The sequence below is a fragment of the Bidens hawaiensis genome, unplaced genomic scaffold (assembly GCF_021521415.1).
Source record: "Bidens hawaiensis isolate Kalapana, Puna unplaced genomic scaffold, B.hawaiensis_p1.1 tig00005681_1, whole genome shotgun sequence".
Taxonomy (NCBI): domain Eukaryota; kingdom Viridiplantae; phylum Streptophyta; class Magnoliopsida; order Asterales; family Asteraceae; genus Bidens; species Bidens hawaiensis.
In genome coordinates, this window is record NW_027491371.1 from 1432906 (window position 1) to 1452892 (window position 19987).

The 19987-nt window shown below is 40.1% G+C and overlaps 1 protein-coding gene across 6 annotated transcripts; it reads left to right on the plus strand.

Moving 5' to 3' along the window:
* Window positions 1–10636: 10636 nt before the first annotated feature.
* Window positions 10637–18666, plus strand: LOC143630550 (polycomb group protein EMBRYONIC FLOWER 2-like). Of its 6 annotated transcripts, XM_077099539.1 has the most exons (23): window positions 10637–10746; window positions 11675–11789; window positions 12024–12171; window positions 12527–12582; window positions 12824–12941; window positions 13054–13204; window positions 13291–13350; window positions 14010–14149; window positions 14420–14482; window positions 14561–14673; window positions 16155–16219; window positions 16323–16375; window positions 16464–16517; window positions 16607–16666; window positions 16757–16803; window positions 16879–16997; window positions 17077–17251; window positions 17777–17825; window positions 17937–18020; window positions 18102–18181; window positions 18263–18352; window positions 18429–18520; window positions 18551–18666. In XM_077099539.1, exons 2-23 carry the CDS (start codon window positions 11755–11757, stop codon window positions 18640–18642), a joined length of 1944 nt encoding a protein of 647 aa, XP_076955654.1. In that variant the 5' UTR covers window positions 10637–10746; window positions 11675–11754; the 3' UTR covers window positions 18643–18666. The 6 variants fall into 6 exon arrangements, with proteins under 6 accessions (XP_076955654.1, XP_076955650.1, XP_076955652.1 ...); XM_077099535.1 differs by having other exon boundaries at window positions 18429–18666; XM_077099537.1 differs by having other exon boundaries at window positions 14573–14673; window positions 18429–18666.
* The last annotated feature ends 1321 nt before the right edge of the window (window positions 18667–19987 follow it).

Below are 19987 nucleotides of genomic sequence, written 5' to 3' on the forward strand. Positions count from 1 at the left end.
TCGGAGATATTCCTAAGTTTATACGGGCAACACTTTTACTCTATATGCACGTTTATCGAAGCATTCTTGATCAACCCTTCTTGGCAAGCAAATCGAGATGATGTTCAGGTTTCACCGGGCCGTGCACGTACTTCGAGGCAGAATATCGGGTTATTTTTGGGTGGCACGCACTTCGAGGAAATTTCATATAATATTCACCAAGTTTCAAAAGTATTCTATAATATTAACCAAGTTTCAAAAGTATTATAATTAGGTCAGTCAACTTTAAAAAGTATTCCAATTAACTACATGTATTACAAATTCCGAACCCCGCATCTTATCCTTCATTTCTTTCTTAACAAATAAAAAAGTAGTGGTTGAAATTTGAAAATGAAGATGATGAATAGAGGTAGTTATGAAAAAGCACATCTCAACTCTAATACTTTGTTTACTACCTTTTTAGTTTTAAATTGTTATTTTTATGGAATATTGGTTTTTAATACTCCTAATTTTCCCTCATTGGTAGATAACACTCTCAACTTTCAATTTGTCACCCACCATTCCCAACTTTCACCCTATTTTCCTGTACCACTCTCCATCTAAATGAACACTAACCTCGTTAATGTTTTGGACTAAAAATGTCATTCAAATTAGTTGAGGGGGTAAAACAGAAATTTTATTTTAACACACAACCTCCATTTCCGGTGACCTTGTTTTTCCGGCGACCTTGTTTTTTCCGGCGAATTTGATTTTTTCGGCTATCTCGTCTTTCATGTCAATTACTTTGTTATTGAAGCGGTGGGTCCAAAAACTTAGTTTAAGTTAAAAAAAAAAAAAGAAAAACTCGTACACTGATAAATGTTGATAAATGTTGAAGGAAATTAGTGTGACCATTTGAAGAAACACTAATCGACCCCAGGCAGATTACGGATAATCTGGGGGTTAAATAGATGTTTCCCACGAGGGGTTAGACCCGGCAAAGATGGTTCTTCTGATAACCTGCAAAACAGACACCGTGAGCTCGTCACTTAGAAGGGGGGGGGTTCCTCCTTGTGACCACCCTCCGGCGTGAGAATTAGACTAGATTGCTCTTGAATATAAATGTATATTAAGAGATTGCTAGAGTAGATATCAGGTATAATATGTAAGATACAAGATAGTATGAGATGATCATACCATTTGGGGTATTTATAGCCGAAGGTAGGTTTCCAAGAGGGTATAGCCGGCTGAATAGTATTCCTGTTCTACCAACTGTGGCCTACGCACGTGCCATGCTGGCAGTTGGTGGGTAGGCAGCGGCTGATAATGACCAGGCCTGCTGTGTACTATTCCTTTTCCACCAACTGCAGGCTATGCACGTGGTGTGACAGGAGTTGGTGAGTAGGTAGCGGCTAATAGTGACATACAGTACAAGAGCATGCTGCTCGCCATACTGTTGTCAATGAGCTGTCGTATCTCAGGTCAGATCTTTTGCCCATACCTCGTCAGGTACAGTACAAAAGATCTTCCCGTATCGTACGGACTGGCTTATTTGGGCGGGAGTATTCCCCCTCCCGCCTTTGTGCGGGATTGTTCCCGGCTTTGCTCATTCCTTCAGGTGACAACTGAATTATTGAGAGCTAAGTGCCTTGTGCGTGTAGCCTTGCTGCGCGGGTGGCCTTCCCTGATGGCTTGTATCCGCAGCTGCGGGAACAGGCGGAGTACTTCACCAATGGGAGGCATTTCCTGCGGGAACAGCTTGCGTACTGCGCGTAAGGACGTCACGTCTCTGAGCATGGTGGGTCCTGCGGATCCAGTTGGTTTTTACGCAGACGTCTCTCTTCAAGGTGAGTCCTGCGGGTCCAACTGGGCTCTGCTGGGACCTACCTCTTCAAGTCCCCCCAGTCCAATGTTCTTCTCATGAATGTTTAATAAAGTGAGGTGAACTTTTGGACTTAAGCAAAGGGTTTTGAAAAGGGTTTAGTTTTAAGGTTTTCCATGGGGATTCTTCCCGCGGAAGTCCTTATGTCACTTACAGAAATTCCCGACTTTCCTGCTTGATTTTTGGGTATGATGCGGGTAGGTCTGTAACCTCCTCGCAAGTCAGGAGCGTTGAGTTCCATTTGTGTGGATTCTCCATGAGGTTTTGGTAGTTTTGAACATAGTGATCAATTATGTTAAAACCACCAATTCCATCTTGGAGCTTCAAACAATGTAGTTCTCGACGTTCCCGCTATGCGGGGATGTTATTCCCGTTTCCGCAAGCATTGCCCAGATCCTTCTTGGTTTCAATTCCCTGCGGAGCGCTAGGTATGTGAAGGGTTTTGCCTTAACACTGTACCCGCGCTTGTCTTACGGTTACTTTACTTCCAAGGTATTCCTGGCGTCAATTCCCTGCGGGTGCTAAGTATGTGAAGGGTTTGCCTTGACACTGTACCCGCACCCGTCTTATAGTTACTTGGTTGCCGAGGTATTCTTGGCTTCAATTCCCTGCAGGTGCTAAGTATGTGAAGGGTTTTGCCTTAACACTGTACCCGCACCTGTGTTACAGTTACTTGGTTGCCAAGGTAAGGGGTATTTTCCCGCTTACTTTTGAATCTTTTTGAATTTTTTTGAAATTCGAAGAGTTGGTGAAAGGATAAGAACAGTCCAAACTGCTGAAACGTCGTGCGACGGTTTCTTCTGACTGTGTCAGGACGTGCAGGAAGTTATGGTGACGTGACAGTACCTGGTCATTCCAGACGCTTTTTCAGGCGCGTGAGCGCGATTTTTCGGGCGCGTGGCCGCGAAATTAATGGTATGCGTCCTTTCAACAGCTGTTGCCAGCTTGCTTTTTGCCACGTGTCATAGTTTCATTGCACCTGCGATTTCTCTCTCTTCCGCATTAAATTCATCGCATTAATTGCGATTAGTATATAAAGGGGGAGAGGGTTCTTTGTAATCCACACTTTCACTTTTCTCTTCATCTTCAAAACGATTTCCGGCGAATACTCATCTTTTCAGTCGAGCATTCTCTTGAAATCGTTCTCTTTTTCATACCTGCAAGATGTCTTCTCACAATCTTGAGGCTACAGCCCAGGAGGCTGGGGTGTACGCCGATGACAAGAGTACTGCTGGCGAGTGCCAGTGTGCTCTGCCTGTCGATCTATATCAGTACATCGTCAGGAAGTTCATGCTCGAGTCTCTATAGCCTGAGTTTCCTGAACCTCATCAGACGGTGTATGATGCCCCCAGAGGCAAGATCGGGGTATATGCTGCATTCTTTGTCTATGGGAATCTTAGGTTCCCGTTGACAAAGTTTGTGTACCGTGTCCTAGAGAGGCACGGTGTACACCTGACCGAGGTGCACCCGATGGCGATCGCGAAGATTCGCCACTTCGAGTGGGTGTGCCGGATTCTGGGCATTGAGCCCTTCGTCGACCGCCTGATGACCTTCTACTCTTGGAGGTGCATCCAGGGGTGGTATACCCTGATAACCCGGATCAAGGGTTTGAAGATTTGCGCAACCGAGCGCAGTCTTCGTTCATGGAAGCGGGAGTTCTTTTTCATCTCCGCTCGCGCCATCCCCCTTGCCATGAAGTTCAAGAATGGACAAGCACTTCCCAGCCTTCACGCCTCCAACTACCAGGAGGCGGAATGGTTTTCAAAGATATCCCGAGTCCAATCTCCGGTTTACCGCTTTGCGGAGTCCGGGATGGTGATGCTCGGGATGAGCCGGGTATGGAAGGATGCGGATGCGCAAAAGATCCCGATCGTCCTCGAATACGGTTTGAACTCTGTTCCTTACGGTATGCTCTGTTTACTTTGTTTATATAGGTTTGTCTTCTAACTGTTTTTCTTTTATTTCAGAGGGGAACGACTTGCAGTCGCTCCTGTATCCGCGGGAGGCTGATGGTCCCGCCGGGATGGGTACTCGTGCTCTAGATGAGAACGAGTTGCCCATCCTTGAACAGATGGCGGATCGGTTCGTGGAGGTCTACCCGCCAGGCCACGAGATCCTGAGCGCCAGGCGGCCAGGTAAGGCGTTATTCAACCCTCGACCCCTCAATGCTGAAACCTCTGCTGGAATTCCTCTAATCTTATGTTCTGATGAGGAATCCGCAGATGGTCCTCCGTTGGTGCGGAAGAAGAAGGCCGCCGGCGGGAAGGGGAAGGCGAAGGTGGCCTCCACTGCCGATCCGGTGCCTCGGTCTGACTCAGAGACCGAGAGCGAGGAGGTGGCGGGGAACCCCGGTGGTGATAAGACCACTGCTCCGGAGGCTGCGACTGTCACCTCCGGAGAGCCCAGGATGACGACGGTGAGCGGCGCAAAGAGGCCGGCTACATCGGGTTCGTCCCCGCCTGTCCGCACTTTTAGGCTCAAGAAAACCCGTAAGTACAAACTTCCTTTATTTTTAACTTCATAGCTTTCCATCATTAATACTTATCTTCCTTGTGCAGGCGTGGATGCTACCGCATTCCAGGGTAGAGCGGGGAGGAGTACCTCTCCGCCCATGACGGTAGGCTTGGTCAGCCTACCTGAGGCGACGACCCAGGCGGCTGCGCCTGCGCCTGCTTCCGCTGGTTCAGTTGCTCACTCCGTTGAGCCAACTGTTCCAGCTGTGATGACATCACCGCCGGCTGTCTGTGCCATATTTACCGCATCTTTCACTGAGCCGGCGGTTACTTTTGCTCGGACTCCGCAGCGGCGACCGCGGCGGCCTCCACCATGCCTCCTCCGTCATCGGCAACGACGGCCGATCCTTCAGGTATGCATGGGGCTTCTCGCCAACTTCTGCCTCCTTCCCATCTACCTAACCTCTTGGACGGATTTCCCTTGGGTTCAGGTGATGGGTTTGGCGGCTATCGGCCTGTTATTGACCCTACAGGTGCGTAGGGTTCTTTTGGCCTATTATTTTTTTTATATATCATCTTTTCCTAACTGCTTTTTGTTTTTTGCAGTGTCGGATTCCAATGAAGTGTATGTTCCACGATGGAACATCCGCCGAGGAACAACCCTTCGCATACCTGTGGAGTGCGTGGAGTGGGCTCGTCACGCAGCTCCCAGTGGTGCGTTGGGGGAAGCCATGGCTAGCTACCAGGAGGGTAGGCTAACCAATGAGCTTCGGGTTCTCCTGGCCCGGATGCAGCCGCGCGTCGAGCTGCTTTGTCGTGAAAACGACAAGTTAAAAGTAGCTCGCATTCAAGAAGTAGCTCAGGCGCGGGCTGTCCGGGAGGAGAATAGGAGGCTCTCCGTGGCTGCTGCGGAGAAGGAGAAGGCGTTCAAGGCCCTTGAAGTTGAAGTTCAGGCCCGTCTCGAGGCCCGTTCCAAGGCTGCCCAAGCTGTTAACGAACAGCTTCGGCTGGCTAAGGAAACTGCTAGGAACGCAACTGAAAGGGCCACCAAGGCTGAAGCTGTTGCTGAGCCTCTACGCCTCGAGAATGAGGAACTTAAAGCTAAATTAGAGGCGCTCCAACAGGCTCATGATGCCTTGGCGATGGAGGACGCGAAGAAGCTCCAAGAGATCCTGTACCAGAGGGGCATGCTTGACCACACTGAGCGGAAGCTAAAGGGCGTTGAAGAGGCTGCTGCAAAGGAAGTGTTGCTTGCCAACCTCAATAAAAGTGAAGCCGAACGCGCCTGTAACCAAGCTCAAGCCGCCCTCCAAGAAGCTCTGGTTGCCAAGGAATGGCTTCTTCGAGAAGCGTTGTCTCAGGTAAGCTTTTCATGTCTTTACGCTTTTCTTTGTAAATAGAAAAGGTTTTGATACTTATTTTTCTTTTTGTAGGTTGTGCATCGGGTCTTCACAGAGACGTCTTATGACGATGCTATGAGCGCAGCCCTCAACGCTTCTCATGAGGATGGGGAAAAGGCCGGCTTCCTGCTTGGTCTAGGGTTCGTTGAGAAAGGCGTCCCGCCTTCCAACTTCCCTTTATTTGATGTGGATACTGAAGCTGTATACGACCAAGCAGTGAATCAGTATGCCGCCTTCCCGCATCCGGTGGTGGAGAAGGTAAACGAAGTTGCCGCTGCTGATGATGGGCTAGCTATCCTTAAAGCTTTCCTTGAACCGCCACACTCTACGGATGGTGCGGGTCCAAGTGGTAGTGGTCCTGAGGCTTGACCTTGAAGATCCCTTTCCACCATTAGAGTAGATTTTTATTTTTGTAAAGCTTCTTTTGTATGCGGGTATGTACCCAGCAATCTTTGTAATAATTGAATTTCGATGGAATAAAGATTGTTTGCCAATCCTTTGCCTTGTTTATTTCACGCATATTCTGATTTAACTTAGCAATTTCTTTAGTACTTTAGATAATTTAACTTTTCAACGTGGTAGATAATAAGTTAAAGTTTTGCGTCCTCTTTCATGATTGTGCGGATAAGACCGTCACTTGCACTTGGTAGGATGGCTAAACTTTACCTAATCTGACTTGCGTGGAAGTTTTCCTCATCTTTTCCTTTGAAATTTTCTAAGTGTTTAGAATAAGTTAACCTTTGAACGTGGTAGATAATAGGTTGAAGTTTTGCTTCCTCGTTCGTGATTGTGCGGGTAAGACCGTCACTTGCACTTAGTAGGATGGCTAAACTTTACCTATATCTGACCTGCGTGGATGTTTTCCTCATCCTTTTAGAAATTTCTTATATTTTGAATAAGTTAACCGTTCGACGCGCGGTTGTCAATAGGTTCGGTTTCCTCTCATGATTTGTGCGGTTAGGACCGGCACTTTCATTTAGCTGGATGACCAAAGTTTACCTATGACTGACCTGCGTGAAGGTTTACCGTCTTTTGGGTTTATGCGGGTTTTGCCGCCTTCCCCACGCAACGACTTTCTACATAATTATGCGGTGAGTACCGGCATCAGTGTTGAATAAATTAACCGTTCGACGCGCGGTTGTTAATAGGTTGTGTTCAGTTTCCTCTATCATGATTCGTGCGGATAGACCGGCACTTTCATTTAGTGGGATGACTGAACTTTACCTTTAACTGACCTGCGTGAAGGTTTGCCTTTTTTTGGGTTTATGCGGGTTTTGCCGCCTTCCCCACGCAACGACTTTCACACTTATGTATGCGGCGAAGAACGGCATATCCGTGTGGAAAGTTCATAAGTATAAATGTAAAATCATCAGCGTCGATGTTCTAAGGAGAATCATTTCCATTAGAAGTGGCTCTGGGCCTTTTCTTTACAAATTTGGAATTGATCTACATGCAAACTGTGTAATTGAGCTCCCTTCCATGTTGTTGGGATGGGAGTGCCATCGAGCCGATATGCACCTGGTTCGGGATCTCGTTGTTTACGCAGTATGTAGTCTCCAACATTGAAGCTGCAATTTTATTCGTGTTTTCCCCAGCTGGGGTTCTACACGCATCAGCCTGCTCAGCGTTCATTACGCCACGAGGTGCGCGAGCGTCCCATCTCTGACAAATGCTTCGACCATGTCCTTTACGTCTGTGCATTCTTCAGTGTTGTGGCCTTTTGTCCTGTGAAAGTCACAGTATTTGCTCCGATCAGCATTGTGACGATGTCGGATTATTGGAGCCTTTGGCCATGGGAGCTCCTCAGTGGCGAATATCTCGGTGACGCTTTTGGTGAGTGGCGTCCATCTGGAGTTCTGGTTCGACTGTACGTTATCCCTTCCGCCTAACCGATGTTGCAAGCCGGATGAGGTGTCAAAGTTTACCCTTGACTGCCAAATGCCTAGCTTCCGCTTCTTGTTTAGTCGGGCGGTAAGGACGTTGTCTTCTCTTGTTTTCTGGGTGTAGAGGTTTGTGCTCTGGGGGAGATCTCTACCCAGTTGCTTCTCCGTTTCCGCAAAGCATTTAGCTGCTGTCATGATGGCGCCAATGAAGAAACACTAATCGACCCCAGGCAGATTACGGTTAATCTGGGGGTTAAATAGATGTTTCCCACGAGGGGTTAGACCCGGCAAAGATGGTTCTTCTGATAACCTGCAAAACAGACACCGTGAGCTCGTCACTTAGAAGGGGGGGGTTCCTCCTTGTGACCACCCTCCGGCGTGAGAATCAGACTAGATTGCTCTTGAATATAAATGTATATTAAGAGATTGCTAGAGTAGATATCAGGTATAATATGTAAGATACAAGATAGTATGAGATGATCATACCATTTGGGGTATTTATAGCCGAAGGTAGGTTTCCAAGAGGGTATAGCCGGCTGAATAGTATTCCTGTTCTACCAACTGTGGCCTACGCACGTGCCATGCTGGCAGTTGGTGGGTAGGCAGCGGCTGACAATGACCAGGCCTGCTGTGTACTATTCCTTTTCCACCAACTGCAGGCTATGCACGTGGTGTGACAGGAGTTGGTGAGTAGGTAGCGGCTAATAGTGACATACAGTACAAGAGCATGCTGCTCGCCATACTGTTGTCAATGAGCTGTCGTATCTCAGGTCAGATCTTTTGCCCATACCTCGTCAGGTACAGTACAAAAGATCTTCCCGTATCGTACGGACTGGCTTATTTGGGCGGGAGTATTCCCCCTCCCGCCTTTGTGCGGGATTGTTCCCGGCTTTGCTCATTCCTTCAGGTGACAACTGAATTATTGAGAGCTAAGTGCCTTGTGCGTGTAGCCTTGCTGCGCGGGTGGCCTTCCCTGATGGCTTGTATCCGCAGCTGCGGGAACAGACGGAGTACTTCACCATTGGGAGGCATTTCCTGCGGGAACAGCTTGCGTACTGCGCGTAAGGACGTCACGTCTCTGAGCATGGTGGGTCCTGCGGATCCAGTTGGTTTCTGCGCAGACGTCTCTCTTCAAGGTGAGTCCTGCGGGTCCAACTGGGCTCTGCTGGGACCTACCTCTTCACCATTCGATAGATAAATACGGTTTTCTGAGTGTAAGTATTAATTCATTAGTTTTAAATAATATTAGTTTTATTTGGTTGGAACCCCTTAATTCAAACATACAAATATAACATATTTTTTGGGGGTCCGCCGATTTAAGTTCAGCCACTGTGCGATGGTGGTTGTAATAATGACGATGTGTCCTGAAAGTTCATGACTTCGGATCTCCATAATGGTTGGTCGACCTTGTTCTTTTTGACCCGACCTATTTTCTTACTTGATTCGTTTTGTGCCCCCCGTAGCAAAAGTTTCTGAATCCGTCACTGATTTCATGTAACATAAGCTTAGTGGATTTAGAAATATTTACTACTCATGTGGAAATATTACCTGTGGTTTTTTTCGTTCCTATATTTCAAATACTTTTGATTATGGTATTTGCAATCACATATTATTTTGTTCTATTTGTTATTAGATTTTCTCGATCAATCAATTGTTTAACCGTGTTTGATACTTCCGTTTACTCAAACATTTAACACAAATTTAACTAAAGAGCTAAGTATAATTGATCACAAAGTAACAATAATAACTTCTATGTGATCTTGATATGTATCACGAATTTCTTTTCTCACTCACATACTCTTTTGTAACTTGTTTCCTAATTTTGATATGAGTTATTGAATTTCTTTATTTTCAAGCAACTTCTTTTTATTCATGACAGGTTATCTATCATAGTCATAGTTTCAAATAATATTTTGATCCATATGAAACAAGTTTTATTAACTTTTCATCATATCAAATTATTGTTTTTCTTTTCAAAAACTTGTATAGATAACCGGGTGAAACGCCAAATAAGGCACCCTCCACAAGTCGGAGAGGCATCGCCAACCCACCAACTACCACCGGAATACATGAATTCAAAGTTACACAAATTTGCCAATCTATTGATTGCCATTTAGATCTATCACGTACAAAAGGATTCTGAGCGTCTTGATTTTCCAATTATCCATTCTATCTTGATCTTTTTTCTTCCGAAAACCTTTTCACTTATCGCTTTTCAGATACTACAACAAGCTATGATCACATACCCAATAAAAACCTCATAAACTTTATCCCATACCATCAAATTGTAAGCTTTCAAGATATCTCTCATCGAATACCCAAAGCTCAACTGAAATGTTGAACCACTTAACAATAAGCCAACTTTCAACATTTTAATGTGAAAAAAAAATTTAAGGTTAATAATAATAATAATAATAATAATAATAATAATAATAATGTTCCAATGATTTAGTATGAATCATTTGATTTTTCAAAATATATTTTGAGGGTGTTTGGGATTGCTTATTTTTATCAACTTATAACTTATAAATTTTTTGAAAAGTAATAATGTGTTTGGGATTGCTTTTGATGTGAGAGGAAAAGTTCCATAAGTTACAATGTTGTAACTTATTTTTTTTTTGAACGACCAACTTAGTAACGTTGGGTACTTCGTACGCGGCCCCCATTGGCCAAAGGTAGCCCGAGCCGGCCACTATTCAGGACGGATGAAGCCCCTAGCGGTCCACCCTATTGAGGGATTCATCGGATAAAACCCGACCCTCACACCCGCCTAATGGCACGACAACGAGGAGCCGATAAAACCGGGTGAGATCATGACTCGAACCCTGGCAAGCCCCAGGGGTCATCCCTCATATCTCCCATATAAGTTGGTGATAGTGAAGTTTGAACCCCCTACCTTTCACTAGTAAAGTGAGTGCTCTGCCATTGAACAATAATATTGTAACTTATTAACTTAATGAAAAACTATAAGGAGGTAAAATAAGGAATCCCAAACATGCTCGTACTATTAACAGTAGGTTTAAAATTCTAGGTGACATATAATAATATTAAATCTCATAAGTCATAACCAACAAGTCATAGACGCCGTTGGTTTTTAAACCAACAAACATCTATCTATCTATCCTATTCTTATTCCTTTTTCCCCCAAAATCAAAATTAGGGTTCTTAAGGTAATAATAATAATAATAATTCTTCTCTTCAAATTACGCGATCAATTCGTTTATCATTTGCTTATCGATCTAGATCAACGATTCCTATGCTTGATTATTGTAGTGTTTATCGTTTAGAAATCAGTGATTATTGTTTAGATGTATCTGATGAATTCATTTGTGTTCCGATTCGTATAAACATTCATTATATACACTCGATTGAAGTAATTACACAGAATTGGAAACTGTTAGCATCGTGTTTTATATAGAATTGTGTTAGCTTCTGTCAATGTAATTTTGCACAGAGTGTTTATGTTTGATGTTTATACATTTGGTAGTTTGTTAGATGTATATTTGTTGATATTTGATGTTTATACATTTGGTAATTTGTTAGATCTGATTTTTTTGATGTTTATACATTTGGTAGTTTGTTAGATGTATATTTGTTGATGTTTATACATTTGGTAATTTGTTAGATCTGATTTTTTTGATGTTTATACATTTGATAATTTGTTGGATATACTTTTTTTGATGTGTAAACATTTGGTAATTTGTTAGATAATTTTTTGACGTTTGAAGTTTAAATGTTTGCCAATTTGTTAGATTTGAATTTGGTGTACAGCGCCGGGTTTCTTTTTTTAAACAACTATTACATTAATCAATCTAGATTGCACACATTTTTTGAAAGGAAATTTTGGGGCAAGAAAGTCATGGTGTGATATAAGAAGAGAACCTGATGATAGGATGTGTAAATATCGGTTATACAACAATGTAGGCATTTATATTGTAGATTCCACACTTAAAAAAGAGTGATTTTCATAAAAATCGCATTAAAATGGAGGCATCAAGGAGAATATTGCAAAACATGGTGATTATGTTATGATCGTGTTCTCCTTCATGGGAAGTGCTCGTTATAAACAGGACTAATTCATTAGGTTATTAAATTCAGGTTTGCAGGGGCCTAAGCCGACTTTCCCCAAGTAGGTGCAGATAACTATGAAGTTGCAACCTGGCATTGTCTAAACAAGCATGCCCGGCGTATTCATAGCTGCTCGTGAAACCAAGTACTTATCTTGCATTACAAGCTACTTCATATCTTCTATTTGTGTAATTAGGCTTTTTTTGATTGTCTATGAGATTCTTTTTGTGGTTCTATTTGTTTTCTTTCTTTTTAAGTAATTACTGAATAGACGTACTCGTCATGTTATAATACCATGTACATATATATGTCGGATCTTTTGGGTATCTCGTGCTTTGTTGTCAAACTCATGCGAAAAGAAACGTGTTTTCAATTGCAGTTACTCTGTAAGCTCAGACCAGATGTGTCGCAATGAAGGTCGTGCTGATTTGACTCAGGAGGAACAAGCTGCAGCTGAAGAAAGCTTGTCAGTTTATTGTAAACCTGTTGAATTATACAACATCCTTCAACGGCGCGCTGTTAGAAATGTAATCTTTTTTGACCTGTCCTTTCTTTTGGTTACATAGTCGTTTATATTTTACTCTATGATTGATACATATTGCCCGGAAGTATATAATTGTGGGAGATTTAAATCTATCCCCTCTAAACTTGCAAAATTACATATTTTTCTAAAACACTAGTTTTCAATGCATAAGGTACAATGCACTTTGAGCATGATTTGGGGAAATATGTAATTTTGCAAGTTTAGAGGCGGATATATGAAACTGCCCTATATTGGCTGGATCTGATACAAATCATACATTTCTCCGCTACATGCATTATATTACATGACCTTTAAGTGTTGATGCATAAATCTGCATGTGTTGTTTTTTTTTTTTGCAGCCCTTATTTCTTCAGAGATGTCTGCATTACAAATTACAAGCTAAGCTTAAAAAAAGGCAAGAATCGCCACATCAAACTCACAGTTATTTGTATCGATGACTAGATTTTGCTCTTATTATTGAATATACTGTCTAGATTTGCTCTCATCTTTTTGGGGGCAAGCCGCGCAACGCTTTTAATACAAATTAGGGCTTTCTTTCGTAATTATATTAGTATCGGGTCTCACATTAATATTCCTGGTTCATCAAGTGGCCTATACAGATTGAAAGATATCGGTTTCGTTTTTCTGTATTGTAGGATACAAATATCAGTATCTACATCTGGTGCTACGACTTCTGCCGATGGATCTCAAATTCAGACCCTTTTTCCTCTTTACGTGTTATTGGCAAGACCAGTGTCTACTACAAGTGTGGAGGTAATTACAAATTTACCCTTTATTATTTACTTTTCACGCTTAATTTTTTTTTGCTATTTCTTGTTTACTTTTTTATGCGAAATGGCTCGTTTTCTTTGTTTATATTTTTCAGACACAGACTACAGCTGTTTATCGCTTTAAGCGCGCGCGTAAGTTGACGGTTTTTGGTGGGGCCGAGACAGCAAAATTTCTTCTCTCTGAGATGAATAAGTTATCGAAAGAGATCAAATCTGGATCTCTTGAGATATTGTTGGTTAGCTGTGGTATGGCATTGGTTCTAGTATTTGTTATATTCAGAGAATCGTTATTTTAAGGTTGTAGCGGTTTTGAGTTTTTATCTTCTGTGCAGCTGACTCCTCAAATTCTCAGAATATTGATTTAACGGAGGATCACATGTTTTCCAACTCATGTAAGATATGCTCTAGATGCGGAATCTTCTTACTACTTTATTATCAACGCATATGTGATAAGCGAATTTTAAGTTCATAACTTCATATATTTATGTATATGTACAGAGAGATGTTCATTACGGAAGACTAAATATTGTGAGAACAATGCTAAATCGTTTAATTTTTTCTATCAATAGCTTATATTTTTTCAAAAACTCCTTACATACACTTTTGTTTTATTAATTTATTTATTTTTCACTTTTAAACGATGACCTACATGTTTGTAGAGAATATACCTTACACATGATACACATAACCTACACATGTGTAGGTTCTACAAGTAAACATATTTTGTTTATGTATTTTGTTAGAATGTTAAAAGAGACGGATAAACATTGCATATAAACTATTTTTTTTTTTTGTATTTTAAATTTGAAAAATGAATGATTTTTTTCTTCTTTTTTCTGTTCTCGCAATGAAGTGTCATCTGCATAGAACTCTCCTCTATATGTGTGTGTGTGTGTTCTTCTGTAATGGACCTCTCCCTAGATATATATATATATACATATATCTAGTTATCTATACATATGTCTATGTACATACATTTATATGGATGCATGTATCGTAATCTCTATTTTCTGTATACTGTGAATGTATTCTGATCTACATTTCGTGTCAGTGAATTGTTCTGGTTACTGTTTATTTGGGAAGATTCCAATGGATTCACTTCATTCTTCATGGGAGAATGCGCCACCATTAAGTTTAGGAGGGAGATCTGAAATGAAGTCGTTTGTTCATATGAAGGCCTGCTCTATGAAGGTATGCTTGCTCTGGCGTATTAAGTAAAATTGGTAAACCGTGATCGAATTGAAAATATTATTTGTAAATCACATGTTCCATAAGATATCACATCAAAACGTTACTGAATAAGTGTTGTTTTACAGCTAAAGTTCAGTTGAATGATTAGGAATATTTTGTTTTTTTGAAGCTCAAAACATTCTTTTTTCGGTCTTTTACTTGGTATATTTTTTCGTTCTCTATCTTCTATAAACTTATTTCTCACTCACACCATGGGGTTTAACGTTGCAGTTGAGTTCTGTAAATGAGGAAAAGCGTATGTCTTTTCAGTTGCCCTATAACTCGGAAGCTGTGGTATATATGCTCTTAACCCTTTAGCTCGCGACACATACATTTTTTTTTTATTTTAATTTGATTTTATGGTTTTTGAAGAGCATATTGCAGCAGGTACCAGTTGATATTTTCACCGAAGAATATGGGGCAAAGAATATATTGCCGTATGATGTGTACTCGTATAATGATCCTCCTCGACCTGGTGTTATGAGGTAGTTTATATTTTTTTGACACTTGTGTCTTGTAAGTTGTACCCATAGTCACATAAATCGCTAAAGTAGCCGCGATTTTCGTATTGGTACGTTTTGTACCCAATCGGAAATCGCAAGCGTGCCGGTCGCCGGAGAAATCGCGATCCAAATCGCTGGAAAATTGATCCGAGTGAACCCTAAACTGTGAACCAGAAATCGCCACTACGTCGCTCCAATTGAACCAAAAATCGCGAATTAGAACTGATGGTTCATCGATTGAGCGTCTCTTCGATTGGCCGCCTTCCAGATTTGGCCGGATTTATGGGATCTGAAACTGAAAATAAACCCTAAAACTGATGTCATGAGTCGTGACTCCTGTTTATTTCACTCTTTAGTCTTTTCTTCAAACAAAATTTCATTTTTCACCCTCAACTTTCTATTTTAATAAAACTTAACCCTAAACTTTACTACATAAATATATACTTTTACAAGATAATCTTCGTAATATTATTGATAAATATATGTATATATATACAATAGCCTGGAATTTTTTTTAAGATATATAACTTTATTTTTATAAGATATTTAAATTTTATATTTGATTTTGATTCCGGCTCGAACCGAACTACATGGTACACCGTACCGGTTCGTACCGAAATGAACCTACCCCCCTCCGTACCGAATACGTTACCTTTAGCGAACCACGTACCCGAACCGCGTACCCGTACTGGAGCGTACCACGATTTATGTGACTATGGTTGTACCTTGTTTAATTGTTGATTTGTTTTTTGTTTTGTCGGGTAATTACTGGTGGGTATCGGGTATAGTCGTTGGAATTCATTTATTTTTATAACTATAATAAATCAAAATATGATATGTTACATGCATTTCAAAATCACCATAAACATGCTTAAAATAGTTTGTATGTAAGTTTCGTGATCTATATTAGAAACGATAAATTCATACTTCGTAGCATACAAAATATATATTATATCATGAAATACATATTCCTAAAAGAAGTTGATTTTCCACATGATAAAGCTACTAGAATTCAGTTACTAATGCATTTATTACTTTCATAAAGTTTCTAATGATTTTTGTTTTGTCGGGTAATTACTGGTGGGTATCGGGTATAGTCGTTGGAATTCATTTATTTTTATAACTATAATAAATTAAAATATGATATGTTACATGCATTTCAGAATCACCATAAACATGTTTAAAATAGTTTGTATGTAAGTTCCGTGATCTATATTTGAAACGATAAATTCATACTTCGTAGCATACAAAATATATATTATATCATGAAATACATATTCCTAAAAGAAGTTGATATTCCACATGATAAAGCTACTAGAATTCAGTTACTAATGCATTTATTACTTTCATAAAGTTTCTAATGATTATAGTTCCTCTTGTGAATACTGTTACTAGATGATATTTATCTGGCATATAACATTTAGTGCTAGTGTAATTACATGATGACTTGGTTTTACTATCAGGTTGAGAGCAGGAAATGTTGTTTTCAACTACAAGTATTACAACAACACGTTGCATCGGACCGAAGGTATCGTTTGGATATACTGATACAACAATTTCATGTTTCTTTATGAAAGTATAACTGTCATTTCTGATGCTTTTACTTGTGTAATATCCATTTAATTCTCCAGTCACCGAGGATTTTTCATGCCCATTCTGCTTGGTGAAATGTGCAAGCATCAAGGTAGATTTTAATTGACTTCGTATGGTATTATTTACTCAAAGTAGACTTACAATATTTGCATAACATGTGATTGTTGAATGTGTTTCAGGGCCTGAAATATCACTTGCCTTCATCGCATGATCTGTTTCATTTTGAATTTTTTGTTAGTAATCAATCCATCAAAGTTCTTGTTACTAATTTTTACTTATAATAATTACAGACACAAAACATAATACTATTAATATTATGCAGATTGGTGAAGAATATCAGGGTGTGATTGTATCTGTGAAAACTGACCTAAGCACCTCTGAGGTTAGTTGATAGTCTTTGACAGGATACTAATATGGTGTGAAATGCATACAAAATGTTTATTTATAGTTGACTAAAATGATGTTTTTTCAGACAATTCCTGAAATTGTTGATCCTAAACAGCAAATGTTTTCATATTGGTAAGCTTTAATTATATTAATCTTCTACACTTCATACATAATTATTTCCATATTTATGGAATCTGCTTTTTACAGCCATAAATCCAGAAGGCGAAGGAAACCGAAAAGCCAAACTCAAAATGCAAATAATGTGCATCCGCTTGTACTGGATTCAACAATGTCTACAGCTAGTGAGCTTATAGACAATACAGATGGTATTACTTCTTTTATAGAAGTGCGGCTCCCAGTTATATGTTCCAATAATAATAATATTTTGTGGATTGATAATTATAGGTATACCTGAGAACATGGAGATTGATGCGTGTAGTCCTGATGCAAGTGCCACCTGCCCTTCAGTTGCTGAACCCGAGCCTGCACAGTCAGTGCCTGAAAGTAACATTGCACCTGCACCTATGCTTCAATTTGCCAAGACAAGAAAGTTATCGGTCGAACGTTCCGACCCAAGAAAGTATGTGATTTTCTTTCTTCCTTCACCCGTTTATGCCGGTCAGGTTAAGTTTGGTCACTTTTAGTAGGGATGTAAACGAGCTAAACGGCTCGTTAACTACTTGAGATCGGCTCGCTAAAAGCTCAAATCGAACTGAGCTTAAAGTCTTAAACGAGTCTAGCTTAAAAGTAAGTTGGTTTAACAAGTGAGCTTAGAATTAAGTTTGTTTAATAAACGAGCCGGAGCTTGAGTTTAATAAACGAGCCTACTATTTATATAATTTTATATAATTTATATTTATTATATTAAAGTGTATAATAATAATAATAATGTATAAAAGTACGATAAAACATATGGTAATACACTAAAACATACCCATCATAACTAAATGAGTTGAACTTGCGACCTCTATTTTATACATAAACTTTAACTACAATGAATCAGTATTACCATTAAATTTGAAACGATAGTGATTCATAAACAAATGGTATATTAAAAATGCATATCCATTTATCGGTTCTTTTTTTGTAATTCTATTTATTGCAGCCGAGCCCTGTTGCAGAAGCGGCAATTTTTTCACTCACATAGAGCTCAGGTGACCATTAATCTAGTGTTTTTTTTTTATTTCTGTTAGTAGATGTAATTTTTCATTCACCGTCAACAATTTAGTTATCTTTACTTTCTACTTTTGTTTTTTAAAAAAAAGCCCATGGCTTTGGAGCAAGTCTTTGCTGACCGAGATAGTGAAGACGAAGTGGATGATGATGTAGCTGATTTAGAGGACCGTAGGGTATGTTTTCTGCTCTGATTTTGTCTTATGACTTTTATAATCACTTATAGAATTGCTGACAGAAAATTTAATTTTTATCAGATGCTAGATGACTTTGTTGACGTGTCATCAGACGAAAAGCAAATGATGCACCTTTGGAACTCTTTTGTGAGGAAACAACGGTAATTCAATCTCCTAAAAAATATATGAAAATAACAAAAACGAACACGGTCGATAAAAGTTGTTTTTTATGATAATGTCAGGGTGTTGGCTGATGGTCATATCCCGTGGGCGTGTGAAGCTTTCTCAAAATTACATGGTCCAGATCTGGTCGAGGCCCCGCCAGTGCTATGGTATCCTTTTATGTCTGCCTCAAATGTTTTTACGGGTGTTTGTTTGGCGTTTTTTTAACATTTAGTGTTATGACAGGTGCTGGAAAATGTTTATGGTTAAATTATGGAACCATGGTCTTTTGGACTCGAGAAGTTTAAATAACTGTGGTGTGATCTTGGAACAATACAAAGGTCAGAGTCAAAATCAAGGCCAATGTCAAAGTCAAAATCAAGGCCAATGTCAAAGTCAAAATCATGGTCAAAACCAATGCCAAAGCCAGGACGTTGATCCGATGAAAGTAGATAGGTGACTGATTCCGTGTTCCATTGTGGGGTTAAAACATTCTTTTATAATATATGCAATGTTGCAGGTCGTATAATTTTTGAAAAACATAAGATCTGATGTTCATCCCCATGTGGAGGTGTGGCTTATTTAGTCGTCTAAGTTCAAACTTTGTGGGTTTTGTTATATATTATTAATCTAACTATTTTTTATGAAATTTAGGATGATATCTTTACGTCAAACACCAAATTAGTTAAAATGTAACGTTAATGTTACATAGCCAATGAGTGGGTTTTAACTAACCAATTTAGAAAACGAGTGTAAGCCATGTAACGTTAGTGTAAGCCAATGAGTGGGTTTTAACTAACCAATTTAGCCAATGAGTGGGTTTTAACTATCATAGGGTTTTTTTTTTAACAAAAAAGGGTGTAGTGAATGGAGGGAACCTCTTTCAATCATTATTTCAATATTATTTTTTAATTTCTATTTGTTAAATATAGTGCAAATAACAATTTATTAAATAACTAAAATTTATATTAAAACTAAAAAACGATTAAAATTTAATCGTCTTTTTCTTCCCCTTAAAAAGTAAATGTTATCGTCTTTTTCTTCCCATTAAAAAATAAATGTTTGGTCATCCGAAAGCAAGGTCTAAAAACCTTCTGGTTGTTGTATCTTGATGGGTCATTGTAGTAATCTTTTATCAAACGATTGTTCGTGCTCAAACGGTCTTCAATATAATCTCTTTTTAAGACCGGGCAACGAGAATGAAGAGATCGCATATACTTTGATGCAAGCGTAATTGCACTCGTAATCGCCGCCTCCCCCCGCCTTGTCGTCGGCCGTGTGCTCTTATTCTCAACATATCGGTTGATTATGCCAGAGGAAGACATGGAATCCGTTTTATGCGTTTTGAGTATAGAGATCTGTAGGATTTGTAGAGAGAATTTATGAAATTGTGTGAGAATTGTTGTAGGGTTTTTGGTTTATATATATAAAAAATGTTTTTTTAAGAAAGCCATTATCAAACGGCTAATTGACCAAACACAACCCACACCCCGACGCTTTATGGGAAGCGTCCCCCACCACAAAACATGCATAGCGCCCGAGGGGTGTTCCCCGACGCTATGAGGCCTTTTTGGGTGGATATATCGCCCACTGTCCACTACGTTTGGTTTAACGAAGGGGGTTAGCTAATCAAGATATGAAAACAAAAATAAAAAAAATGATTGGTTGACATGGGGTGGACCACACATCTTTTAGCCTATTGGGCGGTAGTCAGTTAGCGAGAGGGGGATGTTGCGTTTGGCGTCGGGGAAGTGTTGTGGTATCTTATGCATTAGTGGGTGAGGTAGTAATTGAGTGACACCCCT